This window comes from Podarcis liolepis (assembly GCF_965112155.1).
Source record: "Podarcis liolepis genome assembly, chromosome: 7".
Taxonomy (NCBI): Eukaryota; Metazoa; Chordata; class Lepidosauria; order Squamata; family Lacertidae; genus Podarcis; species Podarcis liolepis.
Window position 1 is genome coordinate 12765365 of NC_139561.1, and position 26792 is coordinate 12792156.

Here is a 26792-nt window from a genome sequence, read left to right on the forward strand (position 1 = left end):
GGGGGGGTGATTATTTTGTCCACCCTAGTTTTTTGTTCTTTTTGTTCAACTTCACACAACATATAGTTAAACTCTAGAACTCACTCCCACAAGACGCATTGATGGCCACCAACTTGGATGGCTTCCAAAGATTAGGGAAATAATTCCAGGAGGATGGGGCTATATGTTCCACCTCCACAGTTGGAGGCAGCAATGCTTCTGAATACAGGCTCCTGGAAGCCTGTATTTGGGAATAAAGATAAAGGGACCCCTGACCATTAGGTCCAGTCGTGACCGACTCTGGGGTTGCAGCACTCATCTCGCTTTACTGGCCGAGGGAGCCGGCGTACAGCTTCCGGGTCATGTGGCCAGCATGACTAAGCCGTTTCTGGTGAACCAGAGCAGCGCACAGAAACGCCGTTTACCTTCCCGCCGGAGCGGTACCTATTTATTTACTTGCACTGGCGTGCTTTCGAACTGCTAGGTTGACAGGAGCGGGGACCGAGCAACAGTGGCGTAGCGTGGGTTGACAGCACCCGGGGCAAGGCAAGTAATTTGCGCCCCCTAACCCGTGGATTTGCGCCCCCTAACCCGTGGATTTGCGCCCCCTAAACCTAACCCCCAGATGTTGCGCCCAGTGCGGCCGGCCCCCCCTGCACCCCCCACGCTATGCCACTGCCGAGCAACGGGAGCTCACCCCTTTGCGGGGATTCGAACCACCGACCTTCTGATCGGCAAGTCCTAGGCTCTGTGGTTTAACCCACAGCGTCACCTGCGTCCCTGTATTTGGGGATACAGGTTTCCAAAATCCTGCTTTTGGGATTCCCATTGGGGCATCTGGGTCGCCACTGAGAGAACAGAAGGCTGGACATTAGATGGACTATTAGCCAGATCTAGCAAGGATCTTCCTATGTTCTTGTGACTTTGCATGCTCTGCAGGGAAATGGGCTTCAGGAGCTCTGAGACAGATGTTCCACAGGTGCAGCCTTTCAGGATGGGATGGAGGCATGCAAGGAATGAGCCCTTTTTCTGCACATGTTGGGGCAGGAGGCAGGAACCATGGAGGTGCCCTTTGGTTAAAGTGCCACCTAAGTGCTCAAACCGTCCTACTCTGCCCTGCCACCCTGGGCTATTTGAATGGGCTGCTTTCCATACAGACTAGGGGTTCCCCTTTCATCCACAGATCCCTAAAGGGTCTGTGAATTGCCCCATCCCCCCCAAAAAAAATATTTTCCCAATGCCATAAAAATATGCAAAGTATTGTGGGGGAGGGGCAGTCCACGTAAAGGTAAAGGGACCCCTGACCATTAGGTCCAGTCGTGGCCGACTGGGGTTGCGGCGCTCATCTCGCTTTATTGGCCGAGGGAGCCAGCATACAGTTTCCACGTCATGTGGCCAGCATGGCTAAGCCGCTTCTGGCAGGACACAGAAATGCCGTTTACCTTCCCGCTGGAGCGGTACCTATTTATCTACTTGCACTTTGACGTTGGCAGGAGCAGGGACCCAGCAACGCGTCCCGCAGTCCACATAGCTTTCATCAGATTCTCAAAAGGGTCCACAGCCCCCCAAAGTGTACCCCCTTTCCTTCTGAGGAAATGCTTGCATCCATAGAAGTCAACTCCTAAAGGCTGAGATCTCTTTGCCCCCCCCCCCACAATAAAATATTTGAGGGGCTTGGGCTCCCCCAAAGTTGATGGGACTTGCCATTCAAATGGTTGCATGCACCACGTCATGTGATTGATTGGCAGCAGGGCGGGGTTTACTTGGACGCCCACCCCTGTGTTTTATTCAAGTTGGCACCCCTGCTTCTGTTGCAAATGATTCTGGGGGCGCCCCCTCGCTGGCCGGGGAGGGCTGTTCTGTGCGGTGCCCTGTCTCTCTTGAAGGTAACAAGACCTCAGAGCTTCCCTGGATGGGAAGCTGTTCTAAAGGGAAGCGGGTGAGGCGAAGGGGCTGTGGGCCTGTGCCCAGCAAGGGCGGGTGGGGAGCTCTCCCCGGGCCTAAGCGCTGCAGGTCGCTCTACGCCGCCGCCCCCCCACCCGCTGCTACATCTCCGCAGCCGGGGGCGGGGACTCGCATTCCTGGCCGCTGATTGGTCGGCCGGGATTCGGAGTCTGCTGCGGAGGCGGCGCGTCCAGGTGAGCCGGGCCGGAGAGGCCGAGCAGGGGCCGGGAAGATGCTGCTGCTGCTGCTGCAGCTGCGGAGAGCGGAGCGCCTGGGCGCGGAGGAGATGCGCGGCGGCGGCGGCTTCCCACGCCGCCTCTGCCAGGTGAGGGCTGCGCGGAGGGAGGGAGGGCGGCGGCTTTTCTCCATCCTTCTCCTCCTGTGGCAAGATGGGAGAAGGCGGCTTCTGGGCGCGTGCAGAGCGCCCCCCGGGTCCTTGATCTCCCGTCGTGGGAAGAGGAGCTCTTCTCCTTTTGGGGCTTCCTGTGGGGTGGGGGGACCCCAGGAATCGTTCCTGGGGCATCTCCTCCTCGCCCGCCCCCCAATAACTCTTTCCTGGCACCCAGCGCCCCTCCCCATCGTTTTCTTCTGGGGCCATTGCGGGGGCGGAGGTGCCCCATGCCGTTTGGGCATCCGCGGTACCTCTTCGGGGAGAGGCCGTCTCCCCCCTCCATCTCCCTGTCTCCATCCCCGCAGCAACCCCCGGAGCGGTCCCATCCGGCAGCGCCATGAAGAAGCAGCGCTCCGAGTACTGGGGAGGGCCAGAGCCCCTGGCTTCCCCGCACCACCACCAGCAGAGGGGCGGGCGGGTCATCGCCAAACTGGCGGAGGTGAGGCTGGGCTTTCACTCTTGTGGGGGGGGAGGGGGGAGGAAGGATCGTAACATCTCAGGGGTGGGGCACCTGCTTGGCATGCAGAAGGTCCCAGGTTCAATCGCCACTGGCAGCATCTCCAGGTGGGGCTGGGAGGGATCCCTGCCTGAAACCATGGCGAACCACTGCTGAGAGTCAGTGTAGGCAACACTGACTCAGTATAAGGCAGCTTTCGGGGGGGTGGGGTGGCAGTGGGTAGAGCATCTGCTTTGCATGCAGAAGGTCTCAGGCTCAATTCCAAGCCAGGTGAAACCTCAGTCTGGAATGCAGGAGAGCCATCGCTGCCAGTCAGTGTAGACAGTACTGAGCTACATGGATGGCAGCTGTCTAGGTGTCTATGAAAGAGAGGGTGAGGACTTGAGAGGGTGAGTGGGGAGAGGACTTGTGGGGTAGAGGGGCTGATCTAGATCCTGCCTGCCTTGATCCCATGGTCAGGAATCTGGAAAGAGAGCATGGTTCGGCCATTATTGCCTCCTCTGTTGCCTTGCCTGGCTTTGCAGGGGCACCTGTGCCCACGGAGGCAGCCCATAGCTCCTCCTCCCATTCAGCCTGGGTGGAAGCCTGCTTTGCTGCTCAGCCCACTCCCCTGAAAACCTAAAGGTAAAGGGACCCCTGACCATTAGGTCCAGTCGTGGCCGACTCTGGGGTTGCGACGCTTACCTCGCTTTATTGGCCGAGGCAGCCGGCGTACAGCTTCCGGGTCATGTGGCCAGCAGGACTAAGCCGCTTCTGGCGAACCAGAGCAGTGCACGGAAACGCCATTTACCTTCCCACCGGAGCAGTACCTATTTATCTACTTGCACTTTGACGTGCTTTCGAACTGCTAGGTTGGCAGGAGCAGGGACTGAGCAACAGGAGTTCACACCGTAGCGGGGATTCGAACCGCCGACCTGCTGATCGGCAAGCCCTAGGCTCTGTGGTTTAACCCACAGTGCCACCCGCATCCCATCTGAAAACATTGCAAAGGATCAAAGAAGAGGAAGAGAGAATCCCAGAGAAAGGAGAGGGCCACCCTAGCTCAGCTTCTAGTCTAGGGAGTTTGTCAGACCCCCCCTTTTTTGCAAGGGGGGCAGTGGAGGTTTGAGGTGCATCTCCCTTAATTGCTCCCCAGGGGCCTCATCTTCCCAGGTCCTCCCTGGTGTTCCACGTGGGTATTCTCCTCTCTCACTTTCCTCTTTCCCTTGCCAACAGTATGTGGGCTCCTTTACCGTCGAGGACACAGAGCTCCAGCAAAAGGCTTTGGCCATCCAGCAGCAGCTTCAACGCCTGAAGGTAAGCACTTGGAGCTGGTTGTGGCCACATTAGCCCTCTGCACGTGCTTAGAGGCACTAGCCCCAATGCTTCTTCCCCCTCTTTGGGGGGATCTTTACTCTGGCACGGTGAAACCAGCTCTGTCTCTGAGCCCCTGGGATGTGCATGCTACAAAGCCCCCAAAATTCTAGAGGTGCGGGGAGCAAAATGGAATTGTCACTGCTTGGAATCTTTGTGCGTCTAGAAGAACCAAGCGAGTCTCCTTGATGTGCCATTTCTGACTCCGTTTCTCCTTTTCTCCATCTCTCATCCTGCTCTCCCGGAACACAGGACTGCCCCAGGCGGCGATCCGTCGTCCTCAAGTTTTGCCTGCAGGGCCTGAAGATGTACAACGCAGAGGGGGAGGTAGGAGCGGGGCCATGGCTTGATGCACGACAGCATGCTGGAACTAGGAGCCATCTTGCCTTATGAGGCGTTAACTGGGGCTTGTGCCAGGCTGGGTGGGGGTCCCGTTTCGTTTTCCGGCTGGCCCACCTTGCTGGGTTGTGGTGAGGATATCCTGAGGACGAAGGAGCCGGGGAGGCCTTCTCTGCTTGGATGAGGCAGCCCAGTGGTTGTTTGGTGAGGACGTGGGTTGCCAACTGCTTGACCTCATTACCCCTTCCTCCTCCTCCTCTTCTCCTCCTGCAGGCTCTGCTTATGGCGCATGCCCTCAAGCGCATCCTGTATAGCACCTGGATACCCACTGAGTGCCAGTTCGCCTTTGTGGCCCGCAACCCACGCAGCCCTCGCAGCAGCCTCTTCTGCCACTTGTTTGTGGGCAGCCAGCCCAGTGAGGTAGGCCAGCTGGTGGGGCAGAGGTATAGCATCTCCGACAGTGGAGGAGAAATACAGCCACCCTGAATAGCAGTCATTGATGGACTTATCGTCCATGAATTTGCCTTACCCACTAGAGGATGAACATTCTATAACTGAAGTCACCACCAAGGAGGCCCTGCCTCTTGCCCCCCAGAAACAGTGAATGCATCTGTATAGCGTTGTGTCAGAAAACGCTTCAGCAGTACTGTCTACCTGGTAACCTGTCACCATCGGTGTGTCTGCTGGGTTTGCATCAACCAAATTCAACCTGGTTAATACATCAGCAATTTTCTGTGCTTGGTTGGAAAATGTGCACGGTAAACGTATTTCTTGTTTTTTTACTGATCGGGGCGGGGAGTTTACTTCTCAGCAGTTTGAAGCTTTCCTGACTGAGAAGGGAATCCAGCATGACATGTCAACGCCCAGATCGCCATGGATGAATGGGCTTGCGGAGAGAGCAAATCAAACATTGCTGCAAGGAATCAAAACCTTGTTGCATGATGCCAATCTCCCTGATAAGTTTTGGGGGGAAGCTTTGGGGAATCTGGTTTACAGTTATAATCGCAGATTGTCATCACCCATAGGTTGTACCCCCTATGAGAAGATGTTTGGCAAGAAACCCAACACCAAACACATGAGAATTTTTGGTTCGGACATGTGGGTACGCACACAACAAACCAACAAGCTTGGGAAGCGTGGGGCACATGGTTTGTTCATGGGGTACGAAAAAGGTGCATACAGGGTATGGATGACTGACTCTAAATCCATTAAGTTCACAAGGAGTGTTGAGTACAATCCTAAGTGGGGGGAAAATGTGGGAATTTTCCAGAGTTACCCAGAGGAGGATGAAGGTGATGTCAAGCAAGCAGCTAAAGATGAGGAAGCTGCTGCTGATGATGATGAGGATGATGATGATCAGAGTTCGGATTCCAGTTCAGTGGGCGGCGCTGCTGCTGATGTCAGTGAAAGTGATGACACAGCAGACTACCAGAGCGCAAAGGCCTCGGTCAGACCATCTGATGCGTCTGACAATGAACTGGAAGAACCACTGTTCACCATTGGTCACTTTTCTCCTAAGAAAGAGGAGATGAGTCCAGAAGACTTGCGTCTAGTACGCAGATCTGAAAGGGCGACCAAGGGCAGACCTCCAAAGAGGTATGCTGATGAGTTTGCTAAGACAGCAACTGCTGTTCTTAGTAGCTCAGAGAAGGTGTGGGAACCTTCAAGCTTCAAAGAGGTTCAGGAGTTAACCTCTAAAGATGCTGAGCCTTGGCTTAATGCCATGAAGGCTGAAGTTGATTCCTTGAACAGGAACCAAACTTGGGAACTGGTACCGGTAGTCCCAGGAATGAGACTGGTTGGCAGCAAATGGGTCTTCAAGGCCAAGACAGACCAGAATGGCAAGGTAGTCAGACACAAAGCCAGATTGGTTGCCAGAGGTTTTTCACAGGTACCAGGACAGGATTACCACGAGACCTACTCTCCCACAGTCAAATATGAGAGCATTCGACTGATGCTCAAGGTCGCTGCGGAGGAGAAACTGCATGTTACCCATCATGACATTAATACAGCTTTTTTGTACGGGATTTTGGGGGAGGAGCTATTCATGCTTCCACCTGATGGGATGCAGATACAAAAGGGAATGGTCTGTAAACTGCGGAAATCCTTATATGGTCTCAAGCAGAGTGCCAGGTGTTGGAACACAAAACTCACTGAGACATTGCTTTCTCTAGGTTTTCACCAGGGCAAAGCTGATCCATGTGTGTTTGTCAAGGAGGAGGGGCAAAACAAACTGTATTGTTTATGTTTTGTTGATGATCTTCTGATGTTTTGGAAGAATCAGGCTTTTTATCAAAGCACCCTAGCTCAACTGAAGGAGCACTTTGACATGAAGGATCTTGGTGAGGTATCCAACTATCTTTCTCTGCAGGTGGAGAGAGACCAAGCAGGTAATTTTCTGGTACACCAAACACAGAAAATTGCTGATGTATTAACCAGGTTGAATTTGGTTGATGCAAACCCAGCAGACACACCGATGGTGACAGGTTACCAGGTAGACAGTACTGCTGAAGCGTTTTCTGACACAACGCTATACAGATGCATTCTAGGCAAGCTGAATTTCATTGCCAGATGTTCAAGACCTGACATAGCTGTAAGCTGTAATCTGCTTAGCAGACATGCCAACAATCCTACGGTTCAGGATTGGAAAGCTCTGAAGCGCATAGCCCGCTATTTGAAAGGGACTATGCACTACAGGCTGAGGTTCACCAGTCAGAAGACTGGAGGTCTTGAAATCTTTGCAGATGCAAGTTTTGGAAGTGACACCACGGATGGTACAAGCACTTCTGGAGTATGCTACATGTACAACCACTGCCTGTTTGACTGGTTGTGCAAGAAGCAGACAACAGTGAGCCTAAGTTCCTGTGAAGCAGAACTCAATGCTCTGTCATTTTCACTCATGGATTGTGAATGGTTGATGCAACTGTTTAAGGACATCAGAGTTTCTGTGAAATGTCCTATACAAGTGTATCAAGACAATAGATCTTGTTTGGCTTTGCTGAACTCCGAGAGTTGCAAGCAGAGAACCAAGTACTTGCAGATTAAGTTACATCGTGCAAGAGAGTGTATCCAGAAAGGACTGATTCAGGTGTCCTACATGCCAGGAAATGAAATTCCTGCTGATCTGTTGTCTAAGGTTGTTAACAGAGAACAACTTAAGGTTTATGTACAAAGGTTGCAATTGGGTGAACCACAGGTACAACAGGTTACACGGAAAGGGGGAGGATGTTAGGATATTTCCGTTCCACCTTAAAAGGGAGCAGGCTTTTGTAAGTAACAGAGTCTGCGCATGTCCTAGTCACAGGATGTTTATGTCTGCTGTTGTTTCCTTTCGTTTTCTCAGTCGGCTCAGACACGCTGACAGAATGGACGTGTTTTCTTTTGTTCTGTTAAACGCTAAATAAAGTCTGTAAATTATGCTCTTCTGCTCTTCTGTGATGCAAGCTTTCGGCTGCGTTTCTGCTGATAAAGAGGGTGCACCAGCCTAGGAATGATGCCAGGATTTTCCAAAGGCTTTGTGCCCCTAACTGTTGGATCTGCGTGAGTACGGGAGGCCGATGGACGTCCAGAACTCCGGCTTGGGGGCTCATGATGGACACTATCTCCCTGGCAGTTTCCCAACAGTGAGCACTGTTGGTCGCCGTGAAAACTTGGAGAGCATTAATCCTTCTGCCCCATGAAGGGAGGTGTTTAGTGCCTGCTCCTCTCCTGACAGAAATGTGCCACTCAGGAGTGAATCATAGAATCATAGAGTTGGAAGAGACCACAAGGGCCATCGAGTCCAACCCCCTGCCAAGCAGGAAACACCATCAGAGCACTCCTGACATATGGTTGTCAAGCCTCTGCTTAAAGACCTCCAAAGAAGAAGACTCCACCACACTCCTTGGCAGCAAATTCCATTGTCGAACAGCTCTTACTGTCAGGAAGTTCTTCCTAATGTTTAGGTGGAATCTTCTTTCTTGTAGTTTGCATCCATTGCTCCGTGTCCGCTTCTCTGGAGCAGCAGAAAACAACCTTTCTCCCTCCTCTATGTGACATCCTTTTATATATTTGAACATGGCTATCATATCACCCCTTAACCTCCTCTTCTCCAGGCTAAACATGCCCAGCTCGCTTAGCCATTCCTCATAAGGCATCGTTTCCAGGCCTTTGACCATTTTGGTTGCCCTCCTCTGGACACGTTCCAGTTTGTCAGTGTCCTTCTTGAACTGTGGTGCCCAGAACTGGACACAGTACTCCAGGTGAGGTCTGACCAGAGCAGAATACAGTGGTACTATTACTTCCCTTGATCTAGATGCTATACTCCTATTGATACAGCCCAGAATTGCATTGGCTTTTTTAGCTGAGTGAAGCTGCTTTCAGCCATTGCCTGGAAGGGGAACGGGGGGGGGGGCACTGGTGGTGGCTAATGTGCCTCCTGCGTTTTCTGCCCTACAGGTCCAGATTTTGCACTTCTTGCTCTGCCGCTCCTTCCAGCTCTACTATCTCCTGACGCACCCTGAGGACCAAGAATGGCTCCCCAGTGGTTCCACACAGCAGGAGCCTGGGAGGCTGCTGGGAGCCTCTCTGGATAACCGAGTGGCCTGGGAGTCCCTCGATCCGGAGGATGTATCTCAAAACGTCAATGCGTTGGTGTCCTTCCGGAGGCTTCCGTGCCCTGCTGACTTTGGCCCCTCCATCAGTGTGGTAAGTGGGCTCCCTCTGGGGTTCTCCATTGAGTAAGCCGAGGAAGTGAGCCCAGCTGCACCTGGCAGTGGAAGGAAGGCCCTTGCCAGCGGCATCTCCAGGTAGGGCTAGAAAAATACTACCTGCCTGAAACCATGGAGAGCCACTGCTGCCAGTCAGTGTAGGCAATGCTGAGCTGGATTGACCAATGGTTTGATTCAGTGTAAGGCAGTTTCCTATGTCCAGACCTGGATCACCTTCCAAAAGAAGACTTTCAGTCTGATCCAGAGTGCCAGGAGAAAAGGCACTGCCTGAATATTCAAGGTGACCTACTGTGCTGGGGTGGAACTTTGAGCCATCCAGCTTCCCGCTAAACTTTATCACCAGCTCCAAATTCTGCTTCTCCTGCTCAGTGTCCATCCGTCTCTGTCTCGTATCCCTAGAGAGAGAGGCTGGATTTGGAGGAAAGGAGCAGCCTGGGCACTTCTCGCCCGGGGAATCCATACTGCTCTCCAATCCTGGTGCGGAAGAAGGCGATCCGCAGCAAAACCCTCCGCTCCGGAGCTTATCGGGGCTGCACCTTTGAGGCTCAGTTGCAGCAGAGCGCCCGAGAGATGTGTGAGTATTCGGGGAATGAGGAAGATTCTGCGGTTCAGGGAGACAAAGAGAATACCCTGTGCTGCTCTTTCATCCATGTTGCATTCCAGCTATGTAAAGAGCTTCTGTTTATTTCCAAGTGTATCTCTGGGGTGTTTTTGTCCCTGTTTTTCAGAGGATAGCTTGCCTCCTGCATCTCCTTTTTGCATTCTCATTCCTCATTTCTTTATTTTTCTTGTAATGAGATTCTTATTAAAGTTTTTCATAATACTGTAAAATAGCTGCTACAAAAAAACCAGTTGAATAAGTAGAATGTGGAGTCCTCTTAAAAGTAATTATTAGCCCTTACCAACCACAGAAGATAGTAGCTCATCCCGGTTCTCACCTGAGATATTTTCTCATCCCAGCCTTTCATCCTGGGAGACCAACATTCCCCTAGCTCTCATCCAGAGTCTCACCCATTTCCTGTTGTGTTTCCATTTCCTGATGTATTTTTGATAGTATCTCGATTTTTTCCCCAGTCTTTTCCCAGAGAGTAGCATAAATTTAGTAGCATCATTCTCTGAATTTGCTCCAAATTGTATGCAAAATACTTTTTGTCTGCTAGAACTGAAGAAAGGCCAGGATTGAAGTTTTCCCAAAGCTTTATATCCTCTCAGCTCCATTGATGCCATATCCATTTAATTTCCCATCTTTCCATTTGTGATTTTCTCCTCCAAATCCTTGTATGCAAGGCATTTCCATTTCAGCACCTGCTTTTTTCAATGTAGCTGTTTCATCATCCAGTCCTGCCAGCTTTTCATCTATTCAGTATGAAGTATTTAAGTATTCTTCATTTCATATTTCTCAGATTCATTTTCTTTCCCCCTTTCACCATGCACCAATCTGATCATTTTTAATTGTTCAGCCATTAACTGTTGAACAATACTAACGGTCACTGGGAGATCCAAAGGTACATTTGCCATATTGGGTGCTTTTGATGTTTTGAATATTATTAGCAACTCAGTCTACCTTAATATTTCCACGTTAAGCTCACAGCCAGCATATCCTTTCTCACAATAAATTCTTTCCATGGCTGGAATAATGGAGTAATTGCTGGTTTACTTTCAGTTATTTCAGCTCTTTAGTGGGAAGCAAGAGAAAAAGTGTTAATGATTCTTCACACATGGGATTCCTCCATCCATTTAATCTTGATTGCCAAACATAAATCAGACACGTCACTTTTCCTTAGACACTTTAATGTCCACTTTTCCTTTCTGTTATTCTGTTATCAATCACCACATAATTATATTCTGTCTGCGGCATGCTTATAGAGAGACAGCTGAACCACCAATTCCTCTCCCCGGAAGTCCTCCTTCCTTGTTCTGTTGAGATTTTGCCAAAGCATCGAATAAAATTTAAGATATTAACTGATACGAAAGGGGCGGATTTGCCCTGCCAGATCTTAAACTTTACTATTAATCAGCAGCTTTCTGTTGGTTGAAAGATTGGCTACTTCTTGAAAACACTGACATTCTAGATTTGGAAGGATTTAATAATATTTTTGGATGGCATGCATACTTATGGTACGACAAGGTCAAAGCTCATAAAGGTTTTAAAAATCATATTGTCAGGAAAGCACTATATAATGTCTGGACCAGATATAAAGATTTGTTTGAAAGTAAAACTCCAAGGTGGTTGTCGCCAATGGAAGCAAAGGCTCATAAAAAACTTAATATGGAGGCCATTTGGCCGAGATATGGAGAAATTTTGGAACAAGAGGGGGACAAATTGAAACTGCAAAGTTTTGAGAAATTAAAGGGGAGAGTGAGGGATTGGCTTCATTACTATCAAATAATGGAAGTTTTCAAAATGGACAGGAAAATTGGTTTCCAGGTGGAAAAATCAAAACTAGAGACTGAACTGTTAGAACCCAGTACTAAGAATTTGTCAAGAATGTATAATTTGCTGTTGGAATGGAATACACAAGATGAAATGGTTAAATCTGCAATGATTAAGTGGGCACAGGACATTGGTCATAATATTTTGTTCGCTGACTGGGAAAGGTTGTGGACCACCGGTATGAAATTTACGGCATGTAATGCCTTAAGAGAGAATATTATGAAAATGATCTATAGGTGGTACATGACCCCAGTCAAGCTTGCAAAAATTTATCATCTGCCCGATAATAAATGCTGGAAATGTAAAGAAGTTGAAGGAACTTTTTTTCACCTTTGGTGGACGTGCCCAAGGATTAAGGGTTTCTGGGAAATGATTTATAATGAATTGAAAAAGGTACTTAAGTATACTTTCCCTAAGAAACCAGAGGCCTTTCTTCTGGGCATAGTTGGCCAATTGGTGTTAAAGAAGGATAGAACTTTCTTTATGTATGCTACAACAGCAGCAAGAATACTCATCGCAAAGTACTGGAAGACGCAAGATCTACCCACCGTGGAAGAATGGCAGATGAAGATGATAGATTATATGGGACTGGCAGAGATGACGAGCAGAATCCGGGATCAGAGAAGAGATACGGCGGAAGAGGATTGGGGAAAATTTAAAGAATATTTAAAGAAATATTGTAAAATTAATGAATGTTAGAGAGACGATGGATTAAAATTAAGGGGTTAATTGCGGCAAGGGAAAATTTAAAGAAACTAAATAATATTAAAATTAAGCTAAGAGTAAGGGAAGAATTTGCTGACAATCTTATAAGAAATTAGAATACAGAAAGGGGAGGTATGAGGAAGTCGGGAAAGTAAGTTACAAGAAAGAAAAATTAGAATCTATACGTGTTTTTTGTCTGTATTTTTCTTTTATTATTGTTTTCTTTGTTATTTGTGTTATGTATAAATCTGTGAAAATCTGAATAAAAATTTACTTTTAAAAAAAAAGAGATTTTGCTCAAGCATCTATGCTGCTGAGATGGTCTCTTTTGTATAACCTCCCCCTCTGTTTCCTTCTTGGCTTCAGTTCTCACCAGCTGCGACAGCAAAGGCAGCAGAGGGAGCCTGGCTTGCTTGCTGGATAACGACAGCAGTCTGATGGAGAACGTGTGGTCTTTTGCGGGCATCGACAGGTAAGGGGAGGTCTCCCCTTGTGTGCCCTCTGACAGGAGGCCTGCAAGGATGCTTGTAGATTGGGGAATGGAAGTAAACTGCACAGCACAGGTGGTTGACCACAAGAAGGAAGCGAAGATTTCCCATATAAATTCATGGTTGCTGGAGCCAAATTGGTAAGAACGTGAGAGGAGAAGCCCTGCAGCTAGAAGAGACCAATGGCCTTGTCTGGTCCAGCATCCTGTTCTCATAGGGCCCAATCCCAATGGGAAGCCTGTGAGCAGGACCCAAGTGCAACAGCAATGCTGTCCCCATTTGTGATTCCCAGCAAAAGGCATATTGCCATCATGGCTAGTAGCCACTGACACTGCTTGCTGCTGAATGACCCAAGGAAAGTAGCCAAACATTTCCCACACTTGTGGTGCGAACTTAATCATGCTTACTCTGAAGTAAGTCCCGCTGTTTCCAGTGCAGCTTACTCCAAGGGAAGGGCGCATTGGATGGTAGACTTTATTCCCAGATGTGGAAGGGCTGGAGCGGGGAGAGGGATTCTGCTCCAGAGAGAGAAACCTGGTTCGATGGGCTGCTTTCCTCCTGCTCAGAGGTCCCTTCTTCCACACTCCCTTCTGGTTTTCAGGGATGCTGGGATGGCACTGCTCAGGAATGATGTAATTGGAGCCTTCCTCCTCTGGGCTGAGCCAGGGGCCACCGATCAGTGGTGTCTTACAGTGAGGACAAGATGTGGAATCATCCCTTACCAGATTTACAGGAGCCAGCTTGGGAAGTATTCTGTGGAGGTGAGAATTTGAGGGAAATGACATGCCAGCTCTGCCTGATTCTGTCCGATTCAGTTGTTGCAAGCACATTCGGACAGGTTTTTTAAAACTCCTGTCATACAACATTGCCAATATATTGGACCACAGTCTCATCACTTTGGTGCACAAGATAAGCAAGTTTCCAGGAGCCAGAAGGAATGGTAACTAGTTGGATTTGTATCAATGGATTAAAAGCTTAAAATGTTAAAACATTAACTGAAATATTGAAAACAATAAAAATTCTACTAGCACTCACCAACATTTCTGAGTTCCTTTGGGGACCTTTTTGGCCAAAAGCAGTCCAGGAACAAAGTATGGCAATAGTAATAGAAACACTACACAGCTCTTCCTGTCCCTAAAGCCTCCATCTCTAAGCCCAATCCGGTACATTCCCCCCCCCCTTTAAATAAATCTTTCCCTTACCTCTCAATAATAGCTCCTGCATTGATTTGTGCTGAAATTCCACAAGGGACTGTTCCCCTTTGCAAATTAGATTGTGTGGGAACATTATGTGACATCACAGAAGCTCGTCCAATGAGGGGTGGTTTGCGGGCAACAGCCAGTTTTCGATCTCTTATCATTTATTTCCTTTTCTCCTGTTCTCATAGCATTTGAATGTGGAGTTCCCCAGTATGGAAGCTCTGTTGGATCACTACTCTGGAATCCAAGGAGGCCTGTTCTGCTCTCTGGCTGCAGGCCGGATCAACCACTGTTACGAGGAGCAAGACTGCGCAGCGGAGGATCCCTGGAAGGAAGACAGAAGCCGCCGGCAGGCGTCTTGGCTACATGGCACTAGTAAATCTCTGGCTGTCCCACAGGAACTGGGATGAGGAATCTGGGCTTAGCTTTCCTGCCATCCACATGCTAACTGTGCTAACTCTTTTTGTGGTGTTCATGCTATGTGGCACTTTTGCACTTGGGCTAGCTTTCTCATACTGATATGGTAGGGATTAGGCTTCATGGCATTGATCCAATCCTTCCCTCTTGCCCCCTAGTAGAACGGCAAACTAGTCTTAACTTTTCTAGCCAAAGGGACCCATGGCGCTGATGCCCCTGGTCATTCAGAGATAGATTTTTCATCAGTGGCTGAAATCCTGCACATGCCATATTTTAAAAAAGTACAATTCCTGACACCTGCAAAGTTGTTGAGCTTTTTTAAGGAAACCACTACCAATTTGGGAACAAACCCAAATTGTTTAGCTTTTTTGGGAAAACCAATAGTTATTTTAAGCTTTTTGAGCTTTTTCCATTGTGTTGCCATACTTCCGTGTTCTCTAGACATTTTGCCCATTTAGCAGAATTCCCCTGACAACATTTTTACACCCGAAAACCAGGACATGGCAGGAATTTTCCTGACGTGTGGCAATCCTACTTTCCAAGCACAAAAGCCCCATTGGTCTTGGAGTTACTACTGACTAGAAGTACCCTAGAGTTGCACTTTTTGTCTCAATCCTGCATCACAGAATCGTGGAGTTGGAAGGGACCCCAAGGCTGATCTAGTCCATCCCAATGCAATGCTGAAATCTCAACTATGAATTCATTTAAAGTAGCTAGGTGTTCCCTCACCACCTATTTTCCTATCTTGGGCTGCAGCTCAGACAATAAATCCTCCTTCAATTAGAACATTGGTTTACCAGATTCTTGCCACTTATCATAAAAACAAACAAATTAACTGAGCAGTTGAGAGGTCAGAGATAACTCCAGGTTTAATCTAAATAAAATTCTGCAAGTAGTTTTTAGCTCTTGCAGGTCAGTTGAGACAACACCCCCTTTCCCACTTAATGCTGCTGGTTTATGTTCCTTGGGTTGTGTCCAATGTTGGTCCTACTCAAAGTTAATGTACATAATTTTAATGGGTCTACTCTCAGTAGAATTTAGTTGGTTACAATCCCTTGTTTTCCTTATGGGGGTTTATGTACCTGCTGCCGCCAGAATATTTTGAAAGAAATATTTTTTGGGAGGGAAATATTTGTGAGCATGCCAATATATGAATACATAACTTATATTTTAAATATGTTTATATATAAATGTTATGAAAAATATATTTGTAATCCAAAATGATTAAATTTTAGCTGTCGTTTGTGTGTGAGAGTGTGTTGGGAAATGGCAATAAAACGTGACTGGGAGGAGAAGACCTTTAAAATGTTAGTTTTCGAAATCAATGGCGGCCATTAAGGCCTAGATGCCTCCGTTGCCTAGCAACAATCGCTCAGCTCCGCGCTGTATTGGCCATGACTGCGCTCAGGCTTGATTGGATACCAGCAGCAAAAGAGAAGCAGCGATTGGCTTCCGCCAAGGACCGAGCTCGGACTGGCAGATCCGGCCACGGGGAGCAACGGCAGGAAGGCTCGGCAGTGTCGAGAGTTGTCTGTCTCCGATTGGCTGAAGGCGGAAGGCAAGGCGGGCACTCGCTCCCGCGCGCACCACGTTGCCCCGTCGCCTGCTGTTGGTTGGCTGAGAGACGCTTGGGCGCCCGCCTTCCCTGAGAGGGCGGCGTCCGCTGATTGGCGGCTGTGGCGGAGTTCGCTTCCGCGTCGCTCGGAGAGTGGGAGAAGGCAAGATGGCGGCGGCAGTGCGTGGAGCTCCCGGGCTGCGCCGGCGGAGGTCGATGGCAGCTTCTCTAGCGGCGGCGCTGGTGCTCCTATGCCTGGCGCGGGAGGCGGCGGCCGGGGGAGGCGGGACCCGCACGCTGGTGCTGCTGGAGAACATGAACCTGAAGGACACGCACTCGCTCTTCATGCGCAGCCTGGCAGGTCTGGCCCAGGAGCGGGGAGCGCTTTAGAGCAGACGGGGTCGGGGGTGGGGGCCTTTTCCAGCGCCAGGGCAGCATTCCCTTCAAGGCAACCTCCCAGAAGGGACGTGCCAGCGGGGTGTGTGTGTGTGTGTCAACACGTGGAATTCCTACCTTTGGACGGTGACTAGCGCTGTGGGTTAAACCACAGAGCCTCTTGGGCTTGCCCAGGGGTCTGCAACCTTTAAGACAAAAAGAGCCACTTGAACCCATTTCCGAAGAAAAAAAAACTGGGAGCCGCAAAACCATTGCGACATTTAAAACAAATATATCTCCAGAGCCGCGATCTGACAGCGGTTGGGAAGGTGACGTCGGGACGGTGCGTAACTAACGCATGCACCGCCCCCATGCGACGTCACAGCCAGTACAGCGCCCGCCACAGTGGGGAGTGTCGGGGCGCACAATGCGCCTCCTCCCCTTGCTAGTATCGGCCCCGGAGCCGCGGCAAAGGTGTAAAAGAGCCACATGCGGCTCCGGGTTGCAGACCCCTGGGCTTGCCCATCACAAGGTCGTCGGTTCGAATCCCCGCGACGGGGTGATCTCCTGTTGCTCGGTCCCTGCTCCTGTGTACCTAGCAGTTTGAAAGCACACCAGTGTAAGTAGATAAATAGGTCCCGCTCCGGCAGGAAGGTAAACGACGTTTCCATGCGCTGCTCTGGTTCTCCAGAAGCGGCTTAGTCATGCTGGCCACATGACCCGGAAGCTGTACAGCGGCTCCCTCGGCCAATAAAGCGAGATGAGCGCCGCAACCCCAGAGTCGGCCACGACTGGACCTAATGGTCAGGGGTCCCTTTACCTTTTACTACTACTACTACTAGTAGTAGTAATAATAATTTTATTATTTCTACCCCGCCCATCTGGCTGGGTTTCCCCAGCCACTCTGGGCGGCTTCCAACAGAACACTAAAATGCAATGACCTATTAAACATTAGAAGCTTCCCTAAACAGGGCTGCCTTCAGATGTCTTCTAAAAGTTTGGTAGTTATTTTTTTCTTTGACATCTGATGGGAGGGCGTTCCACAGGGCGGGTGCCACTACCGAGAAGGCGCTCTGCCTGGTTTCCTGTAACTTACATTAAATATTTGTTACATTTATCAAGGATGGCGCACATGGTTCTCTTGTTCCTCATTTCATCCCCACAACAACCCTGTGAGGTAGGTCAGGCCGAGAGACTGTGACTGCCCACCCGCAAGTGAGTTTCATGGCTGAGCCAGGGATTTGGAGCGTCGCCTCTCTGAAGGTGCTTGACCTGCACTCTGAATCATTACACCACTAGGCTGTATGTATATGCACAGATTCTCACACATGCACCTCTCTACCCTCCATTCAGGGGAGTGGGAACTTTTATCAGAGTCCCAGCACATGTTCCAGTGTGGCACAGTGGTTAAGAGTGTTAGACCGGAACCAGCACTCAAATCCCCACCGCCTCTCAGCCATGAAACTCACTGGCTGACGTTGGTCAAGTTGGTCACTCTTAGCCGAACCTACCTTGCAGGGCAGCTGAGGGGATGAAAGGAGGAGGGGTAGAGCTGCGTATCCCAATCTGAGCTCCTTGGTGAGTTATAAATGTAAAAAAGAAACGAATAGAAAACATTCAAAGGAGGGTGCAGAGTTAGTGTTGGATGTGGCCTTGAGGGAAGCCTGGTGGGCTACATCTGACTCTTCACCTCAGCTTTAGAGCAGGCATAGGCAAACTCTTGCCCTCCAGGTGTTTGGGACTACAATTCCCATCATCCCTGACAGCTGGTCTTGTTAGCTAGGGATGATGGGAATTGTAGTCCCAAACATCTGGAGGGCTGGAGTTTGCCTAAGACTGCTTTAGAGGGTTAGGAGTGGAAGGTAGTGTTGGTTGGTTGAGCGTGAGTAGGACACAATTTTTTCTTATTCCTAGGCTTTTCCAGGTAATAACTTTGTTATTCAATAACATAACCCTCAAGCTCATTTTAGGCAGCTCAAGAAATTTTTATGTTTTATGGTTTATAAATGCTTTTAGGATAAATGAACAATTGGCGTGAATAATTCTGTGGGGCAGGTATTGCAAACAAGGGGAATAGAAGAGGCACCGTGGGGGTTGTTGCAAGCCAGCTAATATCCCAGCAGCGGCAAAATGGGAATTTGGAACTCCCTGATTTGCCCGTCAGTCTTTTAGCAATGTCTAGTGGACCTAGAACTTTCCTGGTTCCTGGATTTCTCTCTGTGCTTGGGAATGTTACAAGTCCCTTATTTTCTCTTGCACTTCTAAATCTAGATAGGGGCTTTGATCTCACCTTCAGGACTGCAGATGACCCTGGGTTGTCTCTCATTAAATATGGAGAGTTCCTGTATGACAACCTGATTATCTTCTCTCCATCGGTAGAAGGTAAGACAGAAATGAAGCAATGTAGAGAAGTTTGCAATGCAACCCTATGCTGTGTTTATTCAGAAGTGAAGACCACAAAGTTTGTTCGAGCTTTATTTCCTTGAACTGTTCAGTGCTTATTATATAAATAATACTTGTGTGTCATTATTCTGTTTTGCTTTCTGCACCTGTTCCTTAAACAGCTTATCTTTCACCTGTTGAGTAGGAAGTGGTCTTCATTTGAGGGGTTTTTGGTTGGATTGGAAGGCATTTCTTTCTGTCACCCTTACAATAGGCATGATGGATAAATACAACTGCGTGTTGCTTTTTGCTAGAAAAACATTTACGTTTTTAAAAATGAGTTTTGAGGGTGGGGGTTTGGCTGCTGGAAATCAGTCATTTGTGTGGTGTGCAGCCCTGAAGTCCTGCTGCTTCACCTACCTCTGTATGCACTGCAGATATTATCCCTCCTTGCAAATCTAGCTTTTGCTTTGACATGTTTAAACATCATTGGCCCTTCGTTTCAGATTTTGGAGGCAACATCAACGTGGAGACCATTGCTGCTTTCATCGATGGAGGGGGGAGCGTCCTTGTGGCTGCCAGTTCAGATATTGGTCAGTAAAATGAACTTTATCCAATGGAGAGCCTTTGACTTGAAAGAGAGCTTCTCCCTATCCCCACCATGAATGGGGAACTTCTTGTTGATCAGCCATTATGTTTTGTAGTTCGGTTCAGCTGCCTGTGCCTAGAATTCATTTGGCTATAGCAGTCCTGGAATTCTGGGTACCACTGTAAATTAAATAGGAAATACAGGACAATTCACTCTTTCTAACCACCTTAAAGTGTGAATGCTTACTGTAAATGTGTTGAACCTTTTGCTATTTAGCTGGATAATTTACCTCCTAAGCCAAACTTTGCCAACCCAATACCCTCTAGGTGCTTTGGACTGGTATTGGCAGCTGTGCTGACTGGAGCTGATGGGATTTGCAATGGGAGGGCACCAGGTTGGCAGGAGTTGACTTACTACTTCTACCTGAGTGATGAATGAGTATAGATTTAAGAAACAACAAACCCAGGGTGCCGCAACTTCCATTAGCACCTTTTCTCTCTATATAGCCATTATCTCAAAGGAAAGCAAAAGGGTCTGTTTCTGTCTGCTGTCATCTTTGAAGGTGGCATGATTCCCCCCCTTCTTTTGCATCTGTTTGGAAGCTGCTGTCTTGAACAGAGTTAAGTAAACATTTGTGGCGTCATAAAATAGAGCTCTGAGCACTTCCACCCTCTTTTTCTATGCATATAATATTTCTTCGTACTTAGAGACTGATTTGTGTGCGTATCATCTAAGTAGATGCCAGGCTACTTGTGGCTTTAATTATAAACAGCTCCCCTTTTTCTAAACAAGTACAATGTTGACAATTCTTAGGCGATCCCCTTCGAGAGCTGGGAAGTGAATGTGGCATAGAATTTGATGAGGAGAAGACAGCTGTCATTGACCATCACAACTACGATGTCTCTGATCTGGGTCAGGTAAGCAGCAGGATGCAAAGTGTTAGGTAGACTGGCTTTCCTCTAGGCAGTAAATATGTAGTTGTTTTGAAACAGTTGCCTGCGTTAACCATTAAGCTCTTACGAAGGCTGCAGGTGGCAGCCAGCATCTTAGAAAAGGCCACAGCCTCTTCACTGCCATGGAGGGGGGAAAGCTGCTTCCAAGATGGTGCTTGCTTCAACATCTACATGTATATTTGAAAAACAAAGCACATATGCCAATTTACCAGTTAATTGATCAAAAGAATCTGCTTTCGGCCCCAACATGGAAATAGAATGCCAGCAGCCACTGGCTACTTTCTGACAATCATATCTCAACTTTTGCAGCCTCTTCTCTTTCCGCCATTTGCAGTGAAATGAATGAAATGAGGAGAACTGCGGTTAACAATTTTTTCCTGTTTTATGGGGAACCTGGAAACTCCGGCTACCCACGTCAGAACAAGCCAGTATCCAAAATATGGTTCAAACTATGGTTAAATATTCTGGTTAGTAACTGTAAATGTCCGACTCAGATGAAATGCAGCTATATGGAGACTACTTGGTTGAATTGTGCTGTGCGTGACGGGGCTGCCTTTGTAATGCAAATGCTTTTGCGTATCTTGGTTGATGGTGCTGAGCTGTAACCATCCAAATGCAGCCTTCTGTGTGTTGCAGAGAAAGTTGGAGAGGGCAGAAAAGCGGAGTTGGGGCTGGTGGGCAGAGAATTATGGCTTCTTCTAAGGCAAAGTGTTAGCCACATTTTCATTTGATGAAGCATTGGCTGAACCTGCCTGTAGAGTTGGCAGTCCCCAAAAGGTTTTAACTGCGGTCTCTTTGCAGCACACCCTCATCGTGGCAGATTCTGAGAACCTCCTGAAGGCTCCGACTATTGTGGGGAAGAAGCCTCTGAACCCCATCCTCTTTCGGGGAGTTGGGTGAGTCTCCCGTAACACGGGGGTTGTGTTTGGCCACAGCTATAGGAGCTGGTGCTCTTGGCCAGTTTACTGAGTGAAGAGACTATGTCTTCACCTAGACAACAAGAAAATTTGGTAACTACTTTGCTACGCTCCCAGCTCATGGGGCTTTCTCCAGCCAAGTCATTCTCAATAGACCCACTCAAATGAATTGGCCCGAGTTAGTCCTGTTGTCCATAAATTTCAATGGGGTTACTCTAAGTAGGACTAGCAGTGGATACCTCCCATGGTTTCTCTTCATCTTTACTGAATTTTAAATCCTAATCATAAAGAGAAGATCCTCCTTTCAAGATAGCGTTGGGTCTTGCACCAAGTGCTTTCCAGAAATACATTATTCATATTTGGGGGCTCCCACCTGGAGGGGTCGCATGGGCATTTTGAACTGAGTCTTGGAAGGAAACTTCTCCCCTGCTGTCGGACATCTTCTCACAACTAGTTTTCCCCCCCCCTGCAGGATGGTGGCTGATCCTGACAACCCTTTGGTTCTAGATATCCTGACTGGCTCCTCAACCTCTTACTCCTTCTTTCCTGACAAACCCATCACACAGGTATGACATGAAAGGCAAGGGGGCTTGCCTTTTTAAAAAAAAACCTGCTGGCAAAAAGTACCTTGGTGCCAGGCTCCAATTGCTTTCCTTTTGGTTCGGGACTGCAGGGGGCGCCAGAACAATGCTGTAGGACGGAGCACAGGACACCTGAAATTTGAGACCCCAAAGTCTGCCACTGGTGGCAATTGGCATCCTCTCAGAAAAATGCTTCACCTGCACTGACCAGTTATTTTTCTCCCTTAGTACCCTCATGCTGTTGGGAAGAACACGCTCCTGATTGCAGGTCTCCAGGCCCGGAATAACGCCCGTGTTGTCTTCAGCGGTTCCCTGGATTTCTTCAGCGATGCCTTCTTCAACTCTGCTGTGCAGAAAGCTACCCCTGGCTCCCAAAGGTACAGTCGGGTTTCCACTCCATTCTTGTGTTCCAGATGATGTCCACCTTCTGTGTGCATGAGCTGGGACAGAGCCCATGGGGGCTCCTTTGACAGACGATTCCGTCTTATTTATGACTTCACTCCCCCCCCCCAAAGTTGCTTAAAGTGGTCTACATAGTTCTCCCCCTCCTCATTTAATCCTCACAACATCCCTGGGAGGTAGGTTAGGCTGAGAGGCAATTTTTGGCCCCAGGTCACCCGGTGAGCTTCGTGGTCAAGTGGGGGGATTTGAACCCCGGTCTCCCAAGTTAGGAAATTTACATCCTCAAAAGAGACACTGAGGGCGGTTATATCGGTACATGAGAACGAGCCCTCAAGTAACCATTGGAACGCTATTGGAAATAGCTAACAGTTTCCTACCAGTTAATCCAGAGTAGAGGATAAAGTCCGTACAGCATGAAAGCATAAAAGCACCGGCAACCAAAAGATTAAACAGCTGCTGGAATAAGAAAGGTATTTTGTGAGGTGGCTAAAAGTCATCAGGTGTTAAATACATTGCAGGATTCCCAAAAATAGACCAGAGGCATTTCATCCAGCAGAGCTTTACTGCTACTGAAGGCAAATGTGCATAATGGTCACAAATCCAATACATTCAGGATTGGCCCTGTCCATAAGAAATCCAGTTGCAGCAGACTTAACTTAAACCTTACAATAGCTTATAATAAGACTAAACTGTAACACTATATACGGAACACCACACCAGAGCAAAAAGAGAGAGGGTGAAACTCGGGCTCCTTCTGGCCCTACTTTTATAGGCAGCATGACCTTGACAGAAAGAGAGAACAGAACCAGTTTAAACCAGCTGAAGGAATAACCCAAACATCAGTAACCTCCTGCTTGCTTCTTTCACACAGAGCCCTCTTGAATTAATTAGAATAGGAAAGATCTCTACGCATCAGATCAATATTTTCTGTACTGTGCTAAGAAATGCCAACTGACACCCACCACCCCAGCTAGGTTTGTAGTCCAAAAGACCTGGATGTCTCTAGGTTGGTGAAGGTTGATGCAGACCGTGCTAGATCTGCCGTGCAAATATTGCTGATTAATCTTCCTGTACTGGAGTTGAATTTCTGTGGATATGCAACATCCCTTGAGCAAATGCTAACTCTCATTCCTTGGCTTCCTCTTCTATGTAACTCACTCAGGTACTCCCAGACGGGGAACTATGAGCTGGCCATGGCTTTGTCGCGCTGGGTGTTCAAGGAGGAAGGTGTCCTTCGTGTGGGAGAGGTGTCCCACCACCGGGTGGGGGAGATCGCGCCCCCTAGTGCCTACACCGTCACAGACCTGGTGGTGAGATTTTAAAACCATCCTTTGCAGCCAGAGCTTAAGAGTTCCCGTCACAGTCTGCACATGCCTTTTTAGCCAGCCCATGACACTCGCTCCCCCCTCTATCTCAGGAATACAGTATCGTAATTGAAAAGCTCTCTGAGGGGAAGTGGATCCCCTTTGATGGCGATGATATCCAGCTCGAATTTGTCCGCATCGACCCGTTTGTGAGAACTTTCCTCAAGAGGAATGGTAAGCTGGTTCCGTTTTCTCAGTCGTGCATTGTCAGCCCCTTGAAAATTTCAGAATTTCTGCTGTCCCCATTTGCCTGTATTCCTTCGTGCCCCCTCCACTGTGACCTAGGAGTGGGGGAGAGGTGAAACCACCTCTGTTACTTTCTAGAAAACATTCATTTCTGGCCTGAGTTGAGTAGTTTGCATGCAGGTTTGCAGTCAGTTATGACCCAGGCTTGCAGTATCCTAACACCTTCGCGTTAACAAAAAGAAATTGTCATAGTGATGTTGGATGGTGATGAGAAATTCTGATACACATCGGGAGACCTGCCACCTATACTGTCTGAACCTACCCAGCTGCTAAGATCCACAGGTTGAGCACCTTAACTCAGTCCCAAAAACACGTGAAGCACAGCTGGTGGTGACAGAAGAGAGAGAAAGAAAAAGAGGGAGAGCCTTTTCAGTGGCTGCTCCCTGATTGTGGAATTTTGCCCCCCTCCAAGAGAGGTTAGGCTGGCTCCCTCCTACTCTTCTGTCAGCATGCTGACACCTTATTGTTCAGACAGGCCTTTGAAAGACAAAGTGCACATAGTGTTGATCAATGGACTGCTGTCAGGGCGAACTGGATCTTAATTGCTGGTTCTAAATGTGTTTTGATATACAGTGGACGCTCAGGTTACGAATGTGATCTGTGCGGGATGCACATTCGCAGTCCGCAGCGTCCGCAGCCTGCAGCGGTGCATCTGTGCACGGACAGGTTGCGATTCGGCGCATATGCACAAAGCGCCATTTAGTGCTTCTGTGCATGTGCAACCACCGAAACCCGGAAGTAACCTGTTCCAGTGCTTCTGGGTTTCGGCGGTCCACAACCCGAAAAAACGCAACCTGAAGCGTCTGTAACTCGAGGTATGACTGTATTTGAATTACTGTCTTATAACTAGTTTGCTTTTCTTATTTTGCATTACATAACATTGTAAGCTGCCTTGAATCCCAACTTGGGAGAAAGGTGGGATATAAAGAAATAGAATAAAAATAACAACAACTATCTGCAACAGCCAGTGAGAGGGATATGTGCAGAGAATTTGCGCTGGGGCTGAGAGTTGCAGTCAGTGCTAGTCCTACTCGAGGTGTGGCCCACTTAGGTCCATGAATTTCAGCAGGTGTGCTCTGAGCAGAGCTTGAATTTCCTACTTGGGAGGCGACCTCCAGTTCCCAACTGTATAAAGGGCACAAATTCTACTGGATTAAGGGTTATGTGGCCACCGGAGCCACAGAAACTATTACGCTTCCAGGTCAGAATGACAGGAGTTAGGATAGGTTGTTGAAATGCACAGGGGAAGGAGGGGGACTCCTTCACTTTCTTTGCATGTTGACCACAAGTTGGCCTGAGCCCCCCTGAAATGTGTTTGGCTCCTAGGAGGCAAGTACAGTGTCCAGTTCAAGCTGCCCGACGTCTATGGAGTCTTCCAGTTCAAAGTGGATTACAACCGGCTGGGCTACACCCACCTGTACTCCTCCACCCAGGTAAGAAGAGCCTTGGCCTGGGCAAGGAAAGAGCTTCTGGCCCAAGAGCCTGGTGGAAAGATACCATGGATGGTGCCTCCTGTAAATCTTGGGCTCCCCGATCTCTCAAGCTAGCTAACAGGAAAAAAGACAAGCCCATTAGAAGATAATTGCTGGAAATCACAGAAGGGGAGAGTTGTTCTTGTGCTCCAATTGTGCTTGCTGGTTTCCCACCGACATCTGGACGGCCATTTGTAAGAACAGAATGCTGGGCTAGATGGGCCACTGGTCTGATCCAGCAGGTGGTGGTTCTTATGTTCAATAGGCAACCCCAGCTGGCATGGCCAATGGTTGCAGATTCCCCATCCCTGGCCCACAGTGCCTGGGCCACCAAAGAGCTATCCTGACCCCTTTCCCTTCGGGAATGTGAGATGAGGGGCTCCCAGACTGGGCTCTCATTGGAGGAACTCAGTGAGCTGAGAATGATTCAGGGCAGTTTTGGCTTTTCATTGCAATTGCCCTTTGAGAGGGCCAGAATCACTCTCCAGTCCTCCTAACACCACAGGCCTTGTTGCAGTCTGCTCTGTGTGCTTTTAACAGAGGAGCGGGGTATATTTATTAATTATAGTGATTAAATCTTTGACTCGATAGTCGTTTTTCTCTGCTGGGTATGTGCTTTGCAAGAAGCCTGCTTGTTGCCCATAAGTTGGGAGACACAACTCCCCACCCGTGAGTGTGGGTTGCTCCTAAGAAGCCTCCTCACACCTTGCTCTGCTATCTCCCGCCTTTGCCAGGTATCGGTGCGTCCCCTCCAGCACACGCAGTACGAGCGATTCATCCCCTCGGCGTACCCCTACTACGCCAGCGCCTTCTCCATGATGGTGGGCCTCTTCCTGTTCAGCATCGTGTTCCTCCACATGAAGGAGAAGGAGAAATCGGACTGAGGGTCTCCCAGCAGGAGGAGTAGGGAGCCCACCTCTTCCGTGGCGGTGGCCCCAAGCAGTGCAGGCGCTGAGTACACACAACATTTGGAGACTGGAAGTCCTCAGGATCGAGGGACCAGGGCCGGGTGGGTGGGGATTAGGACTTTGGGGGTGGGCAAGGGGAAGCAGATGCCTCTTGGAGGAAGAGAAGGAAGAGTGAGCAGCCCCCCTGAATGAACTCTTACAGAATCCACGTGTCAGTTCCTTTGTGGACGTCTCCCAAACATGCTTACTGCCACTGTGACTTGTTTCTGGTCTCCCAACAAAAGATTGCTGTACTTGAATTTTGTTTTCTGAAATAAAGCAGCCTCACCTTCCAGTGGTAGTTGTTTTCTTGAAAATAATTTGGGAGCGGCCTTGAATCCCAACTTGGGGGGAGAGTTGGGAAATAAATAAATAAGAACAACGACAATTAGCTGCAACAGGCAATGAGGGATGTGTACAGAGAATGTGAAGATGCATATGAGCAAAGAGGGGCAAGTTGCATCTTCTGGAATGTCTTTGCCTGAATAAACCTAAAGAAACTTGCTCAGTGATGAGATAGGGCACACATTTTTTTTGAGAACCAGAAGTAGCTTCTGAATCCTGAAAATGCATGACTCTGAAATTTACTTTTGT

At 48.6% G+C, this 26792-nt stretch overlaps 2 protein-coding genes across 2 annotated transcripts; both read left to right on the top strand.

Moving 5' to 3' along the window:
- The first annotated feature begins 1967 nt into the window (after positions 1-1967).
- SH2D5 (SH2 domain containing 5) lies at positions 1968-15655 on the top strand. Its single transcript, XM_083514701.1, has 10 exons — positions 1968-2248; positions 2620-2753; positions 3987-4067; positions 4377-4451; positions 4737-4883; positions 8901-9149; positions 9572-9746; positions 12678-12783; positions 13401-13560; positions 14187-15655. The coding sequence occupies exons 2-10, from the start codon at positions 2652-2654 to the stop codon at positions 14406-14408; spliced, it is 1317 nt and encodes a 438-aa protein (XP_083370827.1). The 5' UTR covers positions 1968-2248; positions 2620-2651; the 3' UTR covers positions 14409-15655.
- A 299-nt stretch (positions 15656-15954) lies between these two features.
- DDOST (dolichyl-diphosphooligosaccharide--protein glycosyltransferase non-catalytic subunit) lies at positions 15955-26493 on the top strand. The gene is made up of 11 exons (XM_083514700.1): positions 15955-16331; positions 18617-18727; positions 19234-19320; positions 20130-20233; positions 21071-21165; positions 21659-21752; positions 21996-22144; positions 23332-23479; positions 23587-23707; positions 25106-25212; positions 25986-26493. The coding sequence occupies exons 1-11, from the start codon at positions 16139-16141 to the stop codon at positions 26133-26135; spliced, it is 1359 nt and encodes a 452-aa protein (XP_083370826.1). The 5' UTR covers positions 15955-16138; the 3' UTR covers positions 26136-26493.
- Positions 26494-26792: the final 299 nt, after the last annotated feature.

What these genes read in the sequence shown, in the direction of transcription:
- SH2D5 (XM_083514701.1), top strand. Translation starts at nt 2,652, where the DNA reads ATGAAGAAGCAGCGCTCCGAGTACTGGGGAGGGCCAGAGCCCCTGGCT. An exon ending in AGCAGCTTCAACGCCTGAAG is followed by an intron (nt 4,068 to 4,376) that starts GTAAGCACTTGG and finishes CCCGGAACACAG; the next exon opens with GACTGCCCCAGGCGGCGATC. An exon ending in TGGGCAGCCAGCCCAGTGAG is followed by an intron (nt 4,884 to 8,900) that starts GTAGGCCAGCTG and finishes TCTGCCCTACAG; the next exon opens with GTCCAGATTTTGCACTTCTT.
- DDOST (XM_083514700.1), top strand. Translation starts at nt 16,139, where the DNA reads ATGGCGGCGGCAGTGCGTGGAGCTCCCGGGCTGCGCCGGCGGAGGTCG. An exon ending in CTTCTCTCCATCGGTAGAAG is followed by an intron (nt 18,728 to 19,233) that starts GTAAGACAGAAA and finishes CCTTCGTTTCAG; the next exon opens with ATTTTGGAGGCAACATCAAC. An exon ending in ATCCTCTTTCGGGGAGTTGG is followed by an intron (nt 21,166 to 21,658) that starts GTGAGTCTCCCG and finishes CCCCCCCTGCAG; the next exon opens with GATGGTGGCTGATCCTGACA.